Source organism: Microcaecilia unicolor, chromosome 12 (genome assembly GCF_901765095.1).
Source record: "Microcaecilia unicolor chromosome 12, aMicUni1.1, whole genome shotgun sequence".
NCBI classification, from domain to species: Eukaryota; Metazoa; Chordata; class Amphibia; order Gymnophiona; family Siphonopidae; genus Microcaecilia; species Microcaecilia unicolor.
Genome location: NC_044042.1, coordinates 77,228,986 through 77,250,641, shown reverse-complemented (window position 1 = coordinate 77,250,641; position 21,656 = coordinate 77,228,986). Strand labels below are relative to the sequence as shown.

The window sequence follows — 21,656 nt, the reverse complement described above, 5'->3', positions numbered from 1 at the left end:
CCCAAACAGTTGGGCCACCGACCGCCTATGCCTAATGCTGATCTCAAAGTCACTTTTTCATCAGACCTGTGCAGGCATCCTGTAGCTCAGACCCACCGAGAGCTTGGCAATGGCAGAAGATATAAGCTATTGCAGAGCTGATGTGAAACTGACTGCCAATAGCAGAACAAGATGGAAAGAAATTGACTAGATGGAACAAAGACAAGCAGGCTGGCGAGAACTGGCTAGCATATGTTGGGGGCAGAAACAGCCTGGTTAGTTGGTGTGGAACAGACTGTCAGAGGGAGAACAAACAGGACTGGCTAGGTGTGGAAAAACAGGACTATACTGGGGGAAAGAGGCTAGTGCGGATAGGCTGGAGATACTGCATGTGTGTGGGAAAGGAGATAAGTGAGACTATGGTGGGGAAAAATAGCATTGAGGTTGATAATAAACTGCATGTAGGAAGAATGAAGTGGGGTCACATGCAGCCTTATTTTCGAAAGTGATGGGCGCCCAGATTTCGACCCAAATCAGGAGATAGGCGCCCATCTCGCAAAGGCGCCCAAATCAGTATAATCGAAAGCCGATTCTGGGAGTCTTCAACTGCAATCTGTCATGGAAACGGGCAAAGTTGACGGGGGCGTGTCAGAGGTGTGGCGAAGGCGGGACTGGGGCGTGTTTATCGGCCGAGGAGAGATGGGCGCCTTCGGCTGATAATCGAAAAAAGAAAGGCATTTTTAGCGCAAATTTGGGTCATTTTTTGGACCCTTTTTTTCCACGAACAAGTCCCAAAAAAGTGCCCTAAATGACCAGATGACCACCGGAGGGAATCGGGGATGACCACCCCTGACTCCCCCAGTGGTCACTAACCACCTCCCACCATAAAAAACAACTTTAACAACTTTTTTTCCAGCCTGTATGCCAGCCTCAAATGCCATACCCAGCTCCATCACAGCAGTATGCAGGTCCCTGGAGCAGTTGTTAGTGGGTGCAGTGGACTTCACCCAGGTGGACCCAGGCCCATCCCCCCCTACCTGTTACATTTGCGGTGGTAAATGGGAGCCCTCCAAACCACCCCCAAAACCCACTGTACCCACATGTAGGTGCCCCCCTTCAGCCATAAGGGCTATGGTAATGGTGTAGAGTTGTGGGCAGTGGGTTTTGGGGGGATTTGAGGGGCTCAGCACCCAAGGGATGGGAGCTATGGACTTGGGAGGTATTTAATTTTTTTTTAATTGTTACAAGTGCCCCCTGAGGTGCCCGGTTGGTGTCCTGGCATGTGAGGGGGACCAGTGCACTACAATCCTGGTCCCTCCCACGACCCAATGCCTTGGATTTGTTCGTTTTTGAGCTGGGTGCCTTCGGTTTCCATTATCGCTGAAAAACGAAACCGCCCAGCTCAAATCTGCACAAATCCGATGCATTTGCCGGGCACAAACCGTATTATCAAAAAAAAAGATGGGCACTCATTTTTTTTTCGAAAATACGGTCTGTCCCGCCCCTTCACGTACCCGTTCTCAGACTTAGACGCCCATGGAGATGGGCGTTCACGTTCGATTATGCCCCTAATGGTCTACTACCATATGGTTAGGGCTTCTGGATTTTAGGGATTTTCATTTGGCAATCTGTAGGACCTCAAATGAATTGCAGGCACTATTTTGCAGTTGCAAAAGGTCAACACTGTCTGCAGCTTGGAGCTCCTCTGTGGTGTCAGATTAACATCCCCCTACAAAAAGCCCAACTTGTGAGGAAAGCCTACATGAAAAACTGTAAAATACTGTACCTCTGAAAAATAACATTTCAAATGAGTTATTTCTGAAGTTATTACTAACAAATAGAATAAGAAGACTTTTAAAAATATTGTGGGCAGAATGTTTTCTTAGCTTTTTCCAAGAAAATTCCCCCATGTGCATATTATTCACTCTGATATTACACCTTAAGGGGCCCTTTTACTAAGCCACATTAGCGCCTACGCACACCCAACGCGCGCCAAAATGGAGTTACCGCATGGCTCTTGCGGTAATTTCATTTTTGCCACACGTCCGATACGCACAGCCAAAAAATCATTTTTATTTTCTGAGGCACGTATCGGATGTGCGCCAAGTGGCATTTGGTTCGTGTAGGTCATTACTGCCTGGCTACCGTGTGACACTTTACCACTAGGTCAATGGCTGGCAGTAAGGTCGCAGACCCAAAATGGACGTGCTGAAAAATGGATTGGCGCGCGCCCAAAACCCGTGCCTACACTACCGCAAGACATTTTTTAGCGCACCTTAGTAAAAGGACCCCTAAGTAAACTACTTATACCCAGCTATTCTGCAGCAGTAGTACCATACCTGATATTCAGAGTCTATCCTACATTGCATCTCCTTCATCTGGCGAGCGTCCCTAACGGACTTCTGTCTCTCCAATGCCTCATGCATTACAGCTGGTAAACGGTAACCTGCAGCCAAGTGCAAAACGGGCAGATGTTTGTGAAACAAAAAGGAGCGGAGGGGAGCCTTTGTCACTATTTTCTCTTGCCTTAGTCACATATCCCTCATCTGGAAATGGTTTCACTGTGAGACACAGACTGGGAATAGAATTCCGACAGTCTGTGGTAGACAGAAAAAATGATAAGGAACCTGCTCAGACCTGAACACTGAGTTTTGGAATTTTTTGTCTTGTGTTCCTGTTAGAGGTTATTTTTGTAACTGTATTAATATAATTCTTTATGTAACAATAATCAAGAGAAAACAAACTGAAACTCTAAATATCCTCAGACAACTAGCAATATAATGAAGAGTCCAGTAATGACACAAAAATATATATGGTCACTGTTGAAAAATAAAACACGAGGAAAAAGACCTCAAAACAGCCAAACGCTTACTGAAATTTCAGCGTCTTCTGCTGCAGTTGTAACATTCATCATCGGTCTAAAAAACCTCATGATATTTTAATTCGATTTATTTCTTTATTACTTTTTTATTCCTTTGTATTAAAACATTTTTTCTTCAAATTTATATTTCTATTCAAAAACGGCTCCCATTTAACAGCACAACAATAATTCAATTATGTTCTTGTTTCATGAAATTGTGTTCATAACATGTGTGAAACAAGAGAAGTAGAACACTTAACTGACACCCGACGGCGGCCAGACCCATTTCACTCAAACGGCTTCTTCAGGGGTTATGCTTCAACATCAAAATATGAAAGGATGGTTTCATACATTCAGATGATAGCTTTGGGTTCCCTTCTTGCCCAAGGTTGGGTAGCTCGTCTACTCCTGAATTAAAATATCACAAGGTTTTTTAGACCAATGATGAATGCTACAACCCTAGCAGAAGACACTGAAATTTCATGTTTGGGTGTTTTGAGGTCTTTTTCCTCGTGTTTTATTTTTCAACAGTGACCATATATATGTTTGTGTCATTACTGGACTCTTCATTATATTAATAGTAATTCTTTATGTACAATTTCTAAAAATGCAGTGGCAGAGAATGCCAGCACGGGAATTATAAGTTAACTCACTGGAAATACCAGTTACTGCTTCTTCTTATCTTGCTAAAATTGAAGGTTCAAGAGAGATTTTTTTTGCACTTAAAATAGACACACCTGTTCAACTTCAAATAATAAGAATAAACATGACAGTGGTGATAATATGCATGCGTGAAGTAATTTTCTTCTGAACAGGATCCTACATAGAATTCAGATATTTCAGACACATATGTATGGCCATGCCTGGGTTACATAAAATTATAGCTATGTACCAGGCAGTTTGCAAAGGAGTCTGCAGAATGTGCTAACGTGCACTTAGGGGCCCTTTCACTAAAACGTGTAGGCGCCTACGTGTGTCAATTTGGAACTACTGTCTGGCTACCGCGAACCCCGGACGGTAATTCTATTTTTTACATGCATCCGATACGTGGGGCAGAAAATATTTTTTATTTTCTACCACGTGGTGCTAACTGGGAGGTAATTGGCAGTGTACACATGCTGATGATTACCGCCCGGTTAATGTGTGAGACCTTACTGCTAAGTTAATGGATGGCAGTAAGGTCTCAGGCCCAAAATGGACGCGCACCAATTTTTATTTTCCCACACGTCCATTTTCAGCCCCCCCAAAAAGGCCTTTTTTTGCAGGTGCGCTGAAAAATGGACCTGTGCACATCCAATACACACGCCTACAACAGCACAGCCATTTTTCAGCGCACCTTAGTAAAAGGACCCCTTACTGCAGCTTAAAAGGACTTATCATGGGATGCACCCTGGCATCCTGCCGATAAATTCCTAATTGACACATACTACCTGTGCGCTAAAAATGTTTTTGAATTTTTGTTGGAGGGTGTGTGTCAGGGGATGGAGAGCGTTTGTTCCTGCACTAATCAGTTAGCTCATCCACATTACCATGCGCTGATTAGTGCAGGATTATCACGTGAGCTCTTACCGCCTATAAAAAAGGTGTTAGTAAATGCTCCCACAGTAATTTGTTTTGAATAGCTGCATTCTAATAACATTAGTTCATGGCCATTAATAGAAAAAAAAATAGAAAATGGCCATTTTGTGGCTGTAGTAAAGTGAAGATACTTACCTGTAGCAGGTATTCTCCAAGGTCAGCAGGCTTCTTATTCTCGAAACTGGGTAGTCGCCGATCTGCGTCGATTGGCGTCTACCCACTTGGAGAATAAGCAAGCCTGCTTGTCCTCGGAGAAAAATGGTCTTAGCATGTGGGAAAAACCTGTGTAAGGACTTGCTAAGGCCAACATTTACCGCAGCTTAGTGTAGAAAAGTAAAGAAAGGGCAGTTGTATCTGACACAGATTTTCCTCAGGTCCTTCAAAATAAAAACTGCAAATATTCTGTAGTTTTGAAATTTTGGTACACAAGGGGTTGCTTCAGTTTTGCAGAGTCCCATACAGCTGCTGGAACGGTGGATAAGTAAAACCAAAAAGAACAAAGAATTCTTGATCTATTTTTTAATTTTGCTAATTGGTAGCAGATAAATTAGTGTATGATACTGCTAATAATGGGTTTTCTTATATGTTAGCCTTTTTTCCAACAGATGTGCATCATGCTGAATAATTTAGAAGGCATGGTTAGCTCATTAAAAAAACAACAGCGAGGCTTGTGACATCTTATAGACTAACCAATGCATTTGAGGCCCAAGCTTTCAAGGACAGCTTGCTTTCTCATTGTATACTTTCCCAATTTTAAGTCTTTCAGAACTGTCTTGTCTTAGATAGAAATTCCAAGCAAGACATAAACACTTTGTGCAACTCTTTAAAGAGAGAAAAAGAAAAACTGGTTTGGTCTTATTTACCAAATAAAACCAAAGACTGCAGGCTTAAAGCAGAAAACATATGGCTCCTTTTATGAAGCGGCGCTACTGATTAGCATGCGCTGAATGCGAAGAAGCCCATTCCATTCTCATGGGCTTCTTCGCATTCCAGCAATCTAATCGCTAATAGGTCAATCTCTTATTGTTCATTTTGTTGGACATGAGTAGTCATGTTACTCTGAGTAATATCACACGCTGTCGGGAGTCTGGGAATAAATATGGGATATTCTTTTCTTTTGGGTTTTTTTTTACTTGAAAGTTTTTATTTTTATTAGATGTGAAGCAGAAATATCACAAACAAGAACAACCTTGTACAAAATTCTAGTAACACAATGCACAAAAGCTACACCTTGTACAATCCCAACAATTACAACCCCCCCCCCCCCCCCCTTCCCATCTCCCTGTGGCTGCTTCTAGCCAATACAGTTTTAAACTTAGTGGTAATGTCGGTAACACGAATCCTAAAAATTGTTAATGAGAAAAAGAAAAAGGTAAAAAACTAAAAAGTTTAAAAAATATATATATAAAAATATAAAAAGTTAAAGAAGGGAGCACAGACCCCCATTAAAGCACATCGAGATATCCATGTATTTGTTGACCCCATTGCAAAAATCTCTGGAGTGTGCTGCTCCTCATTGCTATAAGTTTTTCCAACAAAACAAATCTGAGTTTAGTGTGCCAACTGCCAATAGTCGGTGGTGCCATTGCTCTCCATTCCCTGGCCATTACTACTCAGGCCACAGTTACGCATGTTGTCATTATCTTTCGTGAAGACCAAGACAAATCCTCGACCCCCGTTAACGCAACCAAGTTAAGAAGTTCCCAAAATGGCTGAATTTTCTCACAGTTCCACCACATATGCATATAAGATCCCCCAGTGGGGCAGCCTCGCTAACAGGATGAAGCTTTTGTGCTGTCCATTTTGTGCAGTTGCTCCGGTGTAATATACCAGCACATCAAAAGTTTATAGTTACATTCCCTTTATGCCACAGAGATATTGCTCTATGTTACACAGTTTACTACCTCAGCCCACTGAGATAGGGAAAGGTCACATTTAAGATCTCTTTCCCATTTGTACATATATGCCAACTTCACCAACTCGGGACCTTTTAGGATTTTATAAAGAGCTGAAATCAATCCTTTGTGACCACAGTTGTGTGCTTATGTAGGAAAAACTAGATGCCTAAGAATGTATTTAAGTCCTTTGCAGCTTGGGTAGTGTAGATTTAGATAAGATCGTGTTGATTCGGATGTATTTCTAATTGGTAAGTCAATCAAGTCTGTCATGTAACTCGGGGTTTGCCTGTTACCGTACATTATTCAGGGGCCCTTTGACTAACATGCACCAAACAGGAACTACTGCCGGGCTACTGCAGCAGCTCGGCAGCAGTTCCACCCCCCCCTAGCACGCACCATTTCCACTGCTACAAAAATATTTTCTATTTTTGCAGAGCGGTGTTTACCCAGCAGTAATCAGGCTGAGGAAAGGGGGCTGCCTTAGTGCTAGACAAGTAAGAAGAGGTGCCACTACCAGCAGAAATAAAGGGAGAGAGAGAGAAAGGTGAGGACTGCGTGGAACAGGGTGGTGGCGGCGACAGCAGTAGAGTAGGTAGGAGAAAGAGCAGAAGAGCCAGAGATATGGGGGAGGAGGGGGCGACAGAGGGAGAGAGCAAGAGATGCAGGGGAGGGGAGGGGCGGCAGTAGAAGCAGCAGCACTGGCAGCGGGAGAAAGAGAAGAAGCACGAGAGATGCAAGGGAGGTGGGGGCAATGGTGGGAGAAAGAAGAGAAGAGTGAAAGATGTGGGGTGAGGGGCAGCATCAGCGGCAGAAAGAGAAGAGCGAGAGATGCGGGGAAGGAAGGGGGCCATGGCAGCATCAGCGGCAGAAAGAAGAGTGAAAGATGCGGGGCCATGGCAGCATCAGCGGCAGAAAGAGAAGAGTGAAAGATGCGGGGTGAAGGGCAGCATCAGCGGCAGAAAGAGAAGAGCGAGGGGGGGCCATGGCAGGAGAAAGAGGAGAAGAGTGAAAGATGCGGGGTGAGGAGCAGCATCAGCGGCAGAAAGAGTGAGAGATGCGGGGAAGGAGGGAGGCCATGGCAGCAGAAAGAGGAGAAGAGTGAAAGATTTAGGGGAGGGGGCGCGCGAGAGAGATTGAGATGATGGGAGGGGGTGCCAGAGAAGTAAAAAGAGGTGCAAGGAGAATAAAAAGGAAAAGAGAGAGAAAGATGGAGACCACGGGGAGGGGGGGGGGGAGAATGAGATGGACAGATGCTAGAAATAGGGGATGGAAGAATCAAAGTAGGGAGATGGTGCCCATAAAAGGGAGGGAAGGAAAAACAGAAGGGAAAAATGGTGATCATGGATGGAGGGAAGGGATGGTACCAGGGGAGGGAAAGAAGGAGAGGGAGATGGGAGGAGATGGAATCAAACTTATTGGTTGAATGTTTAGGATCAATAATGAGTGGAGTGGAACAGGTGGATGTGAAGCGTCTGTTCACGCTTTCCAAAAATACTAGGACTAGGGGGCATGCGATGAAACTACAGTGTAGTAAATTTAAAACAAATCGGAGAAAATTTTTCTTCACCCAACGTGTAATTAAACTCTGGAATTCGTTGCCGGAGAAAGTGGTGAAGGTGGTTAGCTTAGCAGAGTTTAAAAAGGGGTTGGACGGTTTCCTAAAGGACAAGTCCATAAACCGCTACTAAACGGACTTGGAAAAATCCAAAATTCCAAGAATAACATGTATAGAATGTTTGTACGTTTGGGAAGCTTGCCAGGTGCCCTTGGCCTGGATTGGCCGCTGTCGTGGACAGGATGCTGGGCTCGATGGACCCTTGGTCTTTTCCCAGTATGGCATTACTTATGTAATAAAAAAATGTAAACAACAATGGGGCTCATTTTCAAAGCACTTAGAATTACAAAGCCATCCTTTTACTAAGCTGCGGGAAAAAGGGCCCTGCAGTAGCGGCAGGGGCGTTTTTCCTGTGTGCCAGGGCCCTTTTTACCACAGCGGGTAAAATGCCCTAAAAAAATGGCCATGCGGTAAGATAACCCTTACTGGGTGGCCATGTGGTGGGGAGCATTTACCGCCACCCATTGAAATGGCGGTAGGTAAGTGCTCCCGTGGTAACTCAGCGGTAACCAGGAAGCACATGGCAATGCCCGATTACTGCGCCGGGCTACAGAAAAAATGTTTCCAGAGCCCCAGAAATGGCGCACATCCAACTGTAACTACCGCCGGCAGCTGCGTTGGGCTGGCGGTAGTTTGGATTAGCGAGCGGTAAGACCACCTGGGGTCTATTTCAAAGAGGCACGGCAGTAAGTTCCATAGGTTACAAACAGGCTCATTTTCGAAAGAGAAAGACGTCCATCTTTCGACATAAAACGGAAGATGGACGTCCTTCTCACAGAGACGTCCAAATCAGTATAATCGAAACTCTATTTTGGATGTCTCTAACTGCAGTCTGTCGCAAGGATGTCCAAATTTCAAGGGGGCGTGTCTGAGGTGTAGCGAAGGTGGGACTTGGGTGTGCCTAACACTTGGACGTCTTTGACCCATAATCGAAAAAAGCAAGGACGTCCCTGACGAACACTTGGACGTTTTCACCTGGACGTGTTTTTTTTACGAATAAGGTACAAAAAAGTGCCTGAAATGACCAGAGGGAATCAGGGATGACCTCCCTTACTCCCCCAGTGGTCACTAACCCCCTCCCACCGTCAAAAAAACATCTTTAAAATTATTTCGCGTCAGCCTCTATGCCAGCCTCAGATGTCATACTCAGGTCCATGACAGCTCATGCAGGTCCCTGGAGCAGTTTTAGTGGGTACCGCAGTGCACTTCAGACAGGCGGACCCAGGCCCATATCCCCCTACCTGTTACATTTGTGGAGGAAACAGCGAGCTCTTCAAAACCCACCACAAACCCACTGTACCTATATATAGGTGCCCCTTCACCCGTAAGTGCTATGGTAGTGGTGTACAGTTGTGGGGAGTGGGGTTTGGGGGTTTTGGGGGGCTCAGCACACAAAGTGGGGAGCTATGCACCTGGGAGCTTTTTCTGAAGTCCACTGCAGTGCCCCCTAGGGTGCCGGGTTGGTGTCCTGGCATGTCAGGGGAACCAGTGCATTACGAATGCTGGCTCCTCCCATGACCAAATGGCTTGGATTTGGTCATTTCTGAGATGCGCGTCCTCGGTTTCCATTATCGCCGAAAATCAGGGACGACCATCTCTAAGGTCGACCTAAATGTTGAGATTTGGGCGTCCCCGACCGTATTATTGAAACGAATGATGGACGCCCATCTTGTTTCGATAATACGGGTTTCCCCGCTCCTTCGCGGGGACGTCCTGCGAGGACGTCCTCAGGAAAACTTGGGCGCCCCTTTCGATTATGCCCCTCCATGTGTCTTTATACAATAGTTGCTGGACTAGGAGGTTCCTAGTTGCAGACTATTTTATAAACAAAAGATCTCCTCAATCAAACAGATGTACAAATGTAACCGTTAAAATGCAACGTTTAAAAAATTTAAACGGAAGACCATCAGTAAAATAACTAAACAGCAATTATATAATACTAGTAAGAAAGGCCTGTTTCAGAGACTAATGAAACGGGTGCTAGCAAGGTTTTCATCCCTGGCACTGCGATGATCAAGCTGGCTCCCTCCCTCCGTTGCACCCACATTCAGGCTGGCTGATTGTTTGGTTGCTTCGCTCCCTCCCGCCTTTCTTCAGACTTTCAGGCTGCCTGCCTGCTCTCTTCCCTCCCTCTCTACGTCTCACCTTTAGGTTGTGTCCGTTTTTTGCAGCAGCGGCCGGACAGCGAGGGAAGGGTGGCGAGGGGGTTGATATTGCTGTGGGAGGGGGGGGCGCGGGCATAGCGTCTCGGAGCCTGGAAGGGGAGTCGCTTCCTTTGTGTCTCTCTGTTGTCGTTCCGTGGGTGGCAGGCTAGAGGGACGGCGTGGGGCAGGCATTGCAGAGCACAGTACGTTTGTTTTTTTCATGACCCACCCTCGATTCGTTGATTGTCATAGCTCCGCCCTCCACGTCACGACGTTGTGATGCGAGGGCAGGGCAGACAGTCCTGTGTGAAAAATCCAAATTTCGATCTACACCACCATGCAAGAGCGGAAGTTGCAGCTTCATTTAGAACGTTGAGGTTGCAAATTATGTTCGGAAGGGGAGTGGCAGTGGGTGGGTCTCTGTCTGAGAGTGAGTGGTGCATGAGGTGAGTGGTGCTGACAGCCTAGCCTACCAACACTGCAGGGCTTCAGTGTGTCCCTGCCACAGACTGAGCTTCAGAATGTTCAAGGTGAGAATTATTTATATAGATGATGTTGCTTAACATTTGCATCTGTGCTATTGCATATGTGACAGATTGTCACACTATCCTGCTTATAATCGAAAGAGAAAAACGCCTATATTGCGACCCAAATCGGGAGATGGGCGTCTTTCTCCTGTGGGCGCCCAAATCGGTATAATTGAAAGCTGATTTTGGGCATTTCCAACTGCAATCCGTCGTGGAAACGGGTAAAGTTGGCGGGGGCGTGTCGGAGACGTGGTGATGGCGGAACTGGGGCGTGGTTATCGGCTGAGGAGAGATGGGCGTCTTTAGTTGATAATCGAAAAAAAAGGCGTTTTTACCGTGATTTTGGGTCACTTTTTTTGGACACTTTTTTTTCACAAACAAGTCCCAAAAAAGTGCCCTAACTGACCAGATGACCACCGGAGGGAATCGGGGATGACCTCCCCTGACTCCCCCAGTGGTCACTAACCCCCTCCCACCAAAAAAAACCCCACTTTAAAAACTTTTTTTCCAGCTTGTATGCCAGCCTCAAATGCCGTACCCACCTCCATGATAGCAGAATGTGTTCTATCCTGTGACAGCCTTTCCCTGGTTCTGATGTGGCTCTCGGGTGAGTGTGACACCTTTTCTGTTATGCGCACTGCAGAGTCACATCAGCAATGCATTGTGGTGGGTATAGGGTATTGGGCTCCGTGATTCCACTAGCTTGTGGCAAATGCTCACAATGTTGGTAGTTGGTAGGCTCTACTCCCATGGTGCTTTTCCCCCTGCTTACTGGGTCAGAGTGTGCCCTGTTTTGTTTCCGGTAGTCCATGAGGTAGTGACCATTTTTGTAAGCCAGTTTTAGATCCCTTTCACCTGTTAGCCATGTTACAGAACTTAGTTCTTACCTTGAATGTGGCTGAAAGAGGGCATTGTACAGCATTCTGCCAGCTCTGACCTACTGCTAATCTCAGTACCAGCGAGACTCGTTGCCAGTGGGGCACAACCTCTGATCTGCAGTTAACTGTGAGTAAGCGTGCTTATTCCAATAAAGGACGTTTTCGGAGAGATTAGTCTTCAGGTGTCAACTGGTGTGCCAATGTTATATAGCAGCAACAAGTCCTAGAGGCCTGCGTGTATGCAGGTCCCTGGAGCACTTTTAGTGGGTACCACAGTGCACTTCAGCCAGGTGGACCCAGGCCCCCCCCCCACACCTGTAACACTTGTGCTGGTAAATGGGAGCCCTCCAAAACCCACTGTACCCACATGTAGGTGCCCCCTTCACTCCTAAGAGCTATGGTAGTGTTGACATTTGTGGGTAGTGGGTGTTGGGGGAGGGGGGTTGGGTGCTCAGCACCCGTGGTAAGGGAGCTATGCATGTGGAAGCTGTTTCTGAAGTCCACCGCACTGACCTCTAGGGTGCCCAGTTGGTGTCCTGGCATATCAGGGGGGCCAGTGTACTACGAATCCTGGCCCCCTCCCATGACCAAATGGCTCGGATTAGAATATTTTTGAGCTGGGCGTTTTTAGTTTCCATTATCGCTAAAAAAAAAACCAAATGCCCAGCTGAAAAACATCCATTTTTTCGAAAATACGGTCTGTCCCACCTCTTCACGTACCCGTTTTTGGGCATAGACGCCCATGGAGATAGGCGTTCGCGTTCGATTATGCCCCTCCACGAGTTCTCAAACAGGCTACAAATTACATCATTGGTTTGCCATTTAAACTTGTGATGTCCCATATAACGCAAAAACATATAGCCCATTTCAAAGCATGAATAATGTACTACAATTTTTTTTTTTTTTTTTACATTTGTACCCCGCACTTTCCCACTCATGGCAGGCTTGATGCGGCGGGCAATGGAGGGTTAAGTGACTTGCCCAGAGTCACAAGGAGCTGCCTGTGCCGGGAATTGAACTCAGTTCCTCAGGACCAAAGTCCACCACCCTAACCACTAGGCCACTCCTCCACTCATTTAATTAAGAGCCAATAAACAAGAAAAGACTATAGCTATCACCAGGGTCGCTGAGAGACATAGCCGGGAAAGGGGCAGAACTGCCCCCCCCCCCCCCACTCGCAATGCCGCTTCCACCCGCCTGCCCCCTTAACTTTCTGTCTTTGCCGGCAAGCCGCTTCCTGTGTGCCTGCTCCCACAGTTTGTCCTCTCCTGCTCCTGTCCGTGCTGGCAGTCAGGACCTGGATGATTGCATTAACGCAATATCGCACTAATGCAATCATCCAGGTCCTAGGCAGCATGCAGGAGCAGGGGAGGACAGACCCGGAAGCAAGCAGTAGAAGCTTGCCGACGAGTCCCCCTTTGGAGGCCGGGCCCAGGGAATCCCCCCACCCACACCCACACACACACACACTCTCTCGGCGGCCCTGGCTATCTTTGACATTTATCTGTAACACCACTTCTAGGAGCTCAACATTGGCACTGATCGACGAGGCTCCCCATTTCAACTACTTCAAAGCTCTGAAGACCATCAGAAGAACTCAAATATATGTTTCTCTTGATAAATTTTAGTTCTTTAGGTGGTCTGCAGTGCTTTGGAATACATGTATGAAAATGACCTCATAAAATTACCCCATACAAATAGCTGTGGGCAACTTTTTTACAGAGCTGCAATTTACACATCTACATTACAAGGTAAGCTTTTTTGCTTCCCTAAATTAAACTGTTCAGCTAAACCTAGAGCTATGCAGATTGCTCTAGCAGTGGCATAGCCAGATGGCAATTTTTGGGTGGGCCAACAGGTTGGATGGGTGGGCACTAGTCAGTGGTGTGCTGGTAAATGTTTAACAACAGGCTCTCTCCCCGGTCCACCTTTGCGCCCCCCCCCCCCCCCCCCCCCCCCCGTCCACCTCTGCGCCTCCCCTCAAAATTGCAGAGCTGGCTATAGCCGTGGAGAGAGCCTGGGGGGGGGGGGGGGGTGCAATGCATTACTCTCTCCAGGAAAAAAGAAAATTAAATGATCCCAGGTTCCAATCTAATTCATGTTTAATGTGGGATAAAATGCCATAAATAAGTAAATAAATATAAACTTTTAACATTCAGCACCTGATTCTCAAAGTGGACATATTCCAAACATTATAATGAAAATAAAATGATTTTTTCTACCTTTGTTGTCTGGTGACTTTGTTTTTCTGATCATGCTGGCCCAGTATCTGATTCTGCTGCTATCTGTCCTCTTAACTCTGTTTCCAGGGCTTCCTTTCCATTTCTTTACTTTCCTCCTTTCTTCTTCATTTCTTGCCCTACATCCGTAAGTAAAAGCTGGGCCTTCCGCAGATTTGACTGTCCAGTGGATCCAGCTTCTGCCTATTTTCTCCATCCATGAGCAGTTTTTCTCCTCTCTTCCTTTTCCCTCATCTCATCTCCTTCCTCTCTCTTCCTTCCCCTCCATCCATGTCCAGCATTTTCCTCTCCCTCCCTCCATCCATGTCCAGCATTTCTTCTCTCCCTTCACTCTCCTCCATCCATTTCCAGCATTTTTCCTCTCCCTCCTCCATCCATGTCCAGCATTTCTCCTCTCTCCCCTCCATTCATGTTCATCTCACTTCCTCTCTCTTCCCTCCCCTCCATCCATGTCCAGCGTTTCTTCTCTCTTCCTTCCCCTCCATCCATGTGCATCTCCTTCCTCTGTCTTCCCTCCCCTCCATCCATGTCCAGAATTTCTTCTCTCTCCCCTCCATCCATGTGCATCTCCTTCCTGTCATACCCTTCCCTGCCCTCCATCCATGTCCAACAATTCTCCTCTCTCCCTGCCCTCTCCTCCATCCACCCATGTCCAGCAACTCTCCTCTCCCCTGCCCTTCATCCACCCATGTCCAGCAACTCTCCTCTCCCCTGCCCTCCATCCATCCATATCCAGCAATTCTCTTCTCTCCCCTGCCCCCCTCTATCCATCCATACCCAGCAATTTCTCTTCTCTCTCCTGCCCCCCTCCATTCCTCCATACCCAGCCATTCTCCTCTCTCCCCTGCCCTCCCCTCCCGGTCCCATCCATGTCCAGTGATTCTCCTTCACCCCCATCCTCCCCTCCTATTCATATCCACCTGCCCGCCCTCTTCTCCCCCCAACATCCCCCTTTCTCTTCCTGCCACAGTGCCACCCTGCGTGCCGTGGTTTAAATCTTTTTTACCTCTGTCGATGCGGCCGCGTCATTGAAAGCCCTGCCATCAAGCTTTCCCTTCGTGAGTTAGTTCCCTCAGAGTCCCGCCCTCGCGGAAAGAGGAAATGGCATCAGAAGGCGGGACTCTGAGGGAACGAACTCATGAAGGGAAGGCTTGATGGGCAGGGCTTTCAATGACGCAGCCGCTTTGACGGAGGTAAAAAAGATTTAAACCCCGGGGGATGTTGGGTGGGCGGGCCTGGAGGGAAAGTGGCTGGCCCTGGGCCTGTCCAGGCCCGCCTGTGGCTATGCCACTGCTCTAGCTCCACACTGCCACTATCCAGTGTATTTAGAAAGAATTTTCAGTGACACTATACATATAAATCTAGATTCTATATAACACACCTAAAAATTGGTGCTGAAACATTAGGCATACATTAGAGAACGCCTAAATTTCCACTCAGTTCATAGAATACGCTGAGCGCCTGTCTGCGTGACTAAATTTAGTCGTAAGCAGTTATGCCAGGTGTAAATGCTGACACCTAAATTAGGGACGGACCAGGTGTATTCTATAACAACGCACATAGATTTTAGAAATGTCCATGACCTGCCCATACCATGCCCATGGCCACGCCCCCTTTATAACTATAAAACTTAGGATTTACGCACATCATGTTATAGAATATGCTTAGACAGTTGTGCGTGTAAATTCTAATTCCAATTAATGTCAATAATTGTTAGTTAATTGGCGATTATCAGTGCTGTTGGCTTGTTAACTAATTAAGTTGTGCGCGCAAATCCTGAATACGACTGGATTTATGCTCGCAACTTAGGTCACGCTATATAGAATCTGGGGGACAGGGGGCAATTCTATAACCATGCACTCCATTTTAGGTACCTCAATGCTGAGCAGCGACAGCCTATTCTATAACAGCATCTGAGCACCCAGATGTCGTTACAAAATACTTGTGTAACCCGGTCTTGGTGTGCTTAGCATTTATATGTCTGCACTTATACCAGCCATAGATGCATAAATGTAACAAGGGTGCACATAAATGGCAGCATTTTGTAAGCTGTGCACCTTAAGTGACAGCTTCACCTAAGCTCCTTCCATGCTCCACCTATATTCCCATCTCCTTGCATTTATGCAGTAAGCAACTTATGCACACCATTACAAAATAGTGCTTAGTCACGCCTGTAAATGCTAGTGTTCTGCACATTTACACGTGCAAGTGGTGCATAAATGCAGGCACTTAGTTACAGAACTAGTCTTAGAGTGATGGAGAAAATTCAAAAAGAGTACTTACATATTTAGCAGTGGTCCTTTGAATACTTGCCCATTTATTTCTAAAAAGAATTGAGCAGTTGTAAAACAGCCTATAAAGCCCTAGTTTTGGTCAGCTCTGTTTTCTGCTGATTAGTCATTTGTAGACACAAATGACTGATCATTTTGGATTTTCTTTTCCTCCCTCCTGTAAGAATTGTTTATCTACCAAGCAATTGCGAGTTGAATTTAAAGGAAAACATGCTTTTAGGGACGTTGGCTGCTTGACTCTCACACTCTCGGCGGTTACCTGCCGGCTGTTGCTGCTGTTGCTGCTGCTGCGGTTCCCAGGCTGTGAGTGGCACCTTGCCACCCTCGCGATCTCCCTCTCCGGTCCGGGCCCGTCTGCGCTCCCCGCTATCCCCAGCGGAGAGGCAGCAAGACGGGGAGTGGCCGGGAGGAGAGAAAGCGTCCTGCTGTCTCCACGGTAACGACTCGCGCCTGCGCCGGAAACAGCAAGACTGGCGCGAGGGGCGGGCGTGCGCGTCGCTCCTCCCAGCCTCCAACAGCGCTAGTCTGCTGAGAGTTGACTGCTGGCACTGGCAGTAGCGCCGCTGCTGCGCTGCCTGCTGTAGCTGAAGGGAAGGGACCGGACCCGCTGGTGGTCACGATAGGTGCGTCCGAGGAAAATTAAGGTCACTTCTTCTCCGGGGCTCCTCTGATTTGAACAGTTGGATGCAATGTAGTAAACTTAAATTTATTTATTTATGAACATTTATACCCCACTTTTTTCCACATGAAGCAGACTCAAAGTGGCTTACAATGCACAGGTGAATCAATTACAATTACATTAGATAGGGGAGAAGGAACAGGGTAAGAAGGAAATCATAGAAAAAACAGGTTTTATGGGTCTGTAAATTCTTTTGCCATTTTCCAAGCCGGCATCTTTTGCTAAAGAGATATGTGATGACTTTAATGGACTGGTACTAGGCATTATCGTTAATGATGGGCTAGATGTGTAAGGTTAGATCAGGGGGTCTCAACCTGGGACACACCAAGCCAGACAAGTTTTCAAGATATCTGCAATGAATATGCATGAGATGAATTTGTATTCACTGGTTCCATTGTATGTGGATCTATCTTATGCAGGGCTGGTCTTAGCAATTGGGGGGCCCTGTGCAGACCAGTTCAGTGGGCCCCACCACCCCACCTAGCCCCGCCCCTGGTTGACATGATGCATTTTAAATATCTTTTTTTTTTATTTCAAATAAAGACAAATCAGGCAAAAACTTGTACAGAAAAAACTAATTCAAATATGCACAATGCTATCATAGCAAAACTTTGGGTTTAAAAAGCAAAACCATGTGCATATTTATTATTTATTTATTTATTTATTTATTATTACATTTATATCCCACATTTTCCTACTGATCGCAGGCTCAAAGTGGCTTACAGAGTCTGTAGTGCAAGCTACAGTACAAGAAGAACAATTATACAAATTGAGAATAAGGCATAAAATAACAATTAAACATCAAAAGGCAAGCGATAACAGTTAATTATTGGATAAATTAAAACAAATGTGCTTATAATGTAATACTTCATAGCAATAATGAAACAGTGATTGAATATTCACATAGTAAGCAGCCTGAGACAACAGATTTATTTTCCACTGAAAATAATTAACTTTGTATGAACTTGGCTGCTAATAGTGTGCTGAACTGGACAATGTTGGCAAATTTAGACTGATTCTGGACAGTTCTGCATGAAGGAAACCCTTCCTTCATTAATCAATACCCTCTCTGTGAAATAGTACTAATATAAAAAAAAGGCAAGTGCATTTTTATAATATACCACTGCATTCCACAAAGCAAAAAGGTCAAGTTCCCATATACCATCTTTTTTTCTTTCGAGGTAGGCACAGGAAAAAAAATTTTTTTAAATGCTCCCAGGTTTCAATCTAATTCATGTTTAATGTGGGATAAAATGCCATAAATAAGCAAATAAATAGATAGGAACTCTGAATGTTGAGCATTTAATTCTCATAACATGATGTCTGTTTAGTGGCCCTTTACCAAGAGAAAAAAAATCTCTACACGAATATACTACTACTACTACGGTGTCCCTTTGTTTCAACAATTTTTATTGATGATTTCACAAAGAAACAGCCAGCAATCTCAATTTACAGTAAATTGCAGACTAAACCAAAACATCTAAACTCACATACCATAATTCTCATCAAAATATTTTTAACATTCCCCCTCCCCCATTCTATCCAATCCCATGCCCCCCTCAAGACTGATATTAAAAAAATTATATTTGAATTTCCACGACCCAACTCTCCAACACATTCCAAATATAACATCCTTGCTTAGCACCATCATTAGGCATACGTTATTGGACTTTCCAATTAAAAGGTCAGACCTAGAATTCTATTTCTTATAGTCACCCTTTTCATGGCCAGTCTATATATGTGTAGTACTGTCTGGTGTAAGAAGAATCATATTCCAGTCCGGAATGCCTTCTTAGATGTATACCATTCTTCCCCACACATCAATACCCTCCCCTCGTGTTTCCCCCTCCAAAACCCCCCTCTTCCAAACCTCCCACACACTCCCCTCCCCCTACTACTGCCCTCAGCCCTAATCCCCTCCTTCCCCCTATACCCCCCTCCTCCCCCCTTTCAGATGTTGTCAAGGCTCAGCGCACCAAGGTCTGATGCACGAAGGGCGCGTCATCCATTCATTGTACGATGTCTCTTTAACCAACCCCTCCATATGACACAGATAGTACTTTGATTTTTTTTCCTGTATCCTCCCCTCCCTGTCCCTTTAATTAGCCCCTACAAACAACACATATATTACCTTGATTTTTTTTTACAGTATGCTCCTCACCCACTCACCCACCCACTTACCTATTCCATACCTCCTCTCTGCTCCCCTGAGCCACAGGGTGCCCTCCCGGCACACTGAAGCCACCTGCCTGCTGCTGGTACTGATCCTCTTGTTGCTGCATCTTCTTTTAAGATGGCTGCCGAGACTTCAAATGATGGCCTCACAAGACTTCAGCAGAAGTCACAGCATCCGTTTTTAAAGAGCAATGCGGCAACAAAGCCTCAGCGCCAGCAGCGGGCAGAAAAGACTGGGGATATTTCCTGCCCCGAAGACTCCACTACATCACCAGAACGGCCTCAGGTATGTGCCGGGAGTGCACCCTGCGGCTCGTGGAGGGAGGGAGGAGGTGTGGAATAGGTAGATAAGTGGGTGGGTGGGTGAGGAGGATACTGTAAAAAAAAAAAATCAAAGTAATATCTGTGTCGTTTGGAGGGGCAGGTTAAAGGGTCATATTGCGGCAGTGGCGGGGAGCGGGAGGAAGCACCGCGGGGCCTCTAGAGGCGCGGGGCCCTGTGCAATCACTACTCTTGCCCCTGCCTAAGACTGGCCCTGATCTTATGCATATTCATTGTGGGTATCCTGAAAACGTGACTGGCATGGTTTGTCCTGAGGACTGAATTGAGAAACCCTAGGTTAGATTGAAACTACATTTGACTTCTTTGAACGTCTACTTTCTGACCATGAGCTACCAACTGTTTGCTATTATTTGGGAGCTGTTAGGATTACCTAGGGTTCTGTATATTCCAGTGATTCCCAAACATGGTCCTGGAGGCACCCTAGTCAGTCAGGTTTTCAAGATATCCACAATCAATATTCCTGAGAGAGATTTGTATGCAATGGAGGCAGTGCATGCAAATCTCTCTCATGAGTATTCATTGTGAATATGCTGAAAACCTGAGTGGCTGGGGTGCCTACAGGACCAGGTTTGGGAACAACTGGTATATTCATTATATTACTGTTATGTATTTGTTCTAGTATGTATTTATGGTTAGTAGGAGTACTGTTATTTTTTAAATTTTATATATATCACTGTTTTATGTTGAAAAATCATTTGTATTGAAGACAAATCAACTAACTTAGATATGATCCAATTTAACACAAATATTTTAGTCATGGGATAAAGGTAACAAACAACCCCCTTCTCCACCTCCCTCCCCCTGCATCTTTCTTATGGCAGGTAAACCCGAGATCTGGCTTTGTGCCACTGGAGATAAGGTAGACCAAAACTGTTTCTACAATTGTTGAAAGAGGAGACCTGGCTTTGATGCTAGCTCCTGTATGGCCATCCATTCCATCTTCATAAGAACAGTCATTTGAGACCTCCAAGCTTGCAAGGTTGGTGCATTTTGGCGATAGACATACAAGAAGGATGGTTTTCTTTGCCATTAGTGCAGCTCACTTAAAAAAAATAACTTTCAACTCTTTCAGTGTAGGTGTACCAACGATAAATCTATCGAATAGAATATAAGTATTGCCATACTGGGACAGACCGAAGGTCTATCAGGCTCAGCATCCTGTTTCCAAGAGTAGCCAATCCAGGTTACAAGTACCTAGCAAGATCCCAAAACAGTACAATACATTTTATGCTGCTTATACTAGAAAAAAGTAGTGGATTTTCCCCAAGTCCATTTCAATAATGGCTTATGGACTTTTCTTTTTGGAAGCTAGCCAAACCTTTTTTTAAACCCTGCTAAGCTAACTGCTTTTACTATATTCTCTGGCATCGACTTCCAGAGTTTAATTACATGTTAAGTAAAGAAATATTTTTCCGATTCATTTTAAATTTACTACTTTGTAGCTTTATTCTGTGCCCTCTAATCCTAGTATTTTTGGAAAGAGTAAACAATTGATTCACTTCTACCCATTCCACTCATTATTTTATAAACCTACTACTACTAATCATTTCTGTAGCGCTACTAGACGTATGCAGCACTGTACACATTATATGCAGGTACTTTCTCTGTCCGTAGAGGGCTCACAATCCAAGTTTTGGTACCTGGGGCAATGGAGGGTTAAGTGACTTGCCCAAGGTTACAAGGAGCGCCAGTGGGAATCAAACCCAGTTCCCCAGGATCAAAGGCCACTGCACTAACCACTCGGCCGTCTTTTCCTCAAGCTGGTTTAGCCTTTTCTCATGTCCCATCCCCTTTCTCATTTTCATTGCCCTTCTCTGTACCTTTTCTAATTCCACTGTATCTTTTTTTGAGATGCAGTGACCAGAATTGCACACAATATTCGAGGTGCAATTGCACCATGTAGTGATACAAAGACATTATAATGTCCTCATTTTTGTTTTCCATTCCTTTCCTGATAATATCTAACATTCCGTTTGCTTTCTTAGCTGCCGCCACACACTGTACAGAGAGTTTCAAGGTATCTATCAACGAAGACACCTAGATCCCTTTCCTGGTCGGTGACTCCTAATGTGAAACCTTGCATCACATAACTATAGTTCTGGTTCCTGTTACCCACATGCATCACTTTGCACTTGCTCCCATTAAATGTCATCTGCCATTTGGATGCCCAGTCTCATAAGGTCCTCTTGTAATGTTTCACAATCCACTTGCGATTTAACAACTTTGAATAAGTTTGTGTCATTGGCAAATTTAATTACCTCACTATTTACTCCCATCTCTAGATAATTTATAAATATGTTAAAAAGCAGCGGCCCCAGCACAGATCCCTGGGGAGCCCCACTAACTACCCTTCTCCATTGAGAATACTGGATGCTCTATTTTCTATCTTTTAACCAGTTTTTAATCCACAATAGAAGTGGTGGGATCAGCTGTATCTCACAAGTCCAAAG

The 21,656-nt window shown here is 45.4% G+C and overlaps 1 protein-coding gene across 2 annotated transcripts in view; it reads right to left on the bottom strand.

Annotated features, from left to right (window-relative positions):
- MARCHF10 (membrane associated ring-CH-type finger 10) overlaps positions 1 to 16,398 on the bottom strand; it is an 84,616-nt gene extending 68,218 nt beyond the window's left edge. The window contains exons 1-3 of one of the 2 annotated variants that reach the window (XM_030221024.1): positions 16,270 to 16,398; positions 3,100 to 3,247; positions 2,319 to 2,425 (exon numbers count right to left, since the gene is read on the bottom strand). In XM_030221024.1, coding sequence (XP_030076884.1) covers positions 2,319 to 2,405 — 87 coding nt within the window. In that variant the 5' untranslated portion in view covers positions 2,406 to 2,425; positions 3,100 to 3,247; positions 16,270 to 16,398. The remainder of the gene's footprint in view (positions 1 to 2,318; positions 2,426 to 3,099; positions 3,248 to 16,269) is intronic. The other variant, XM_030221023.1, reaches the window with a different exon arrangement.
- Positions 16,399 to 21,656: the final 5,258 nt, after the last annotated feature.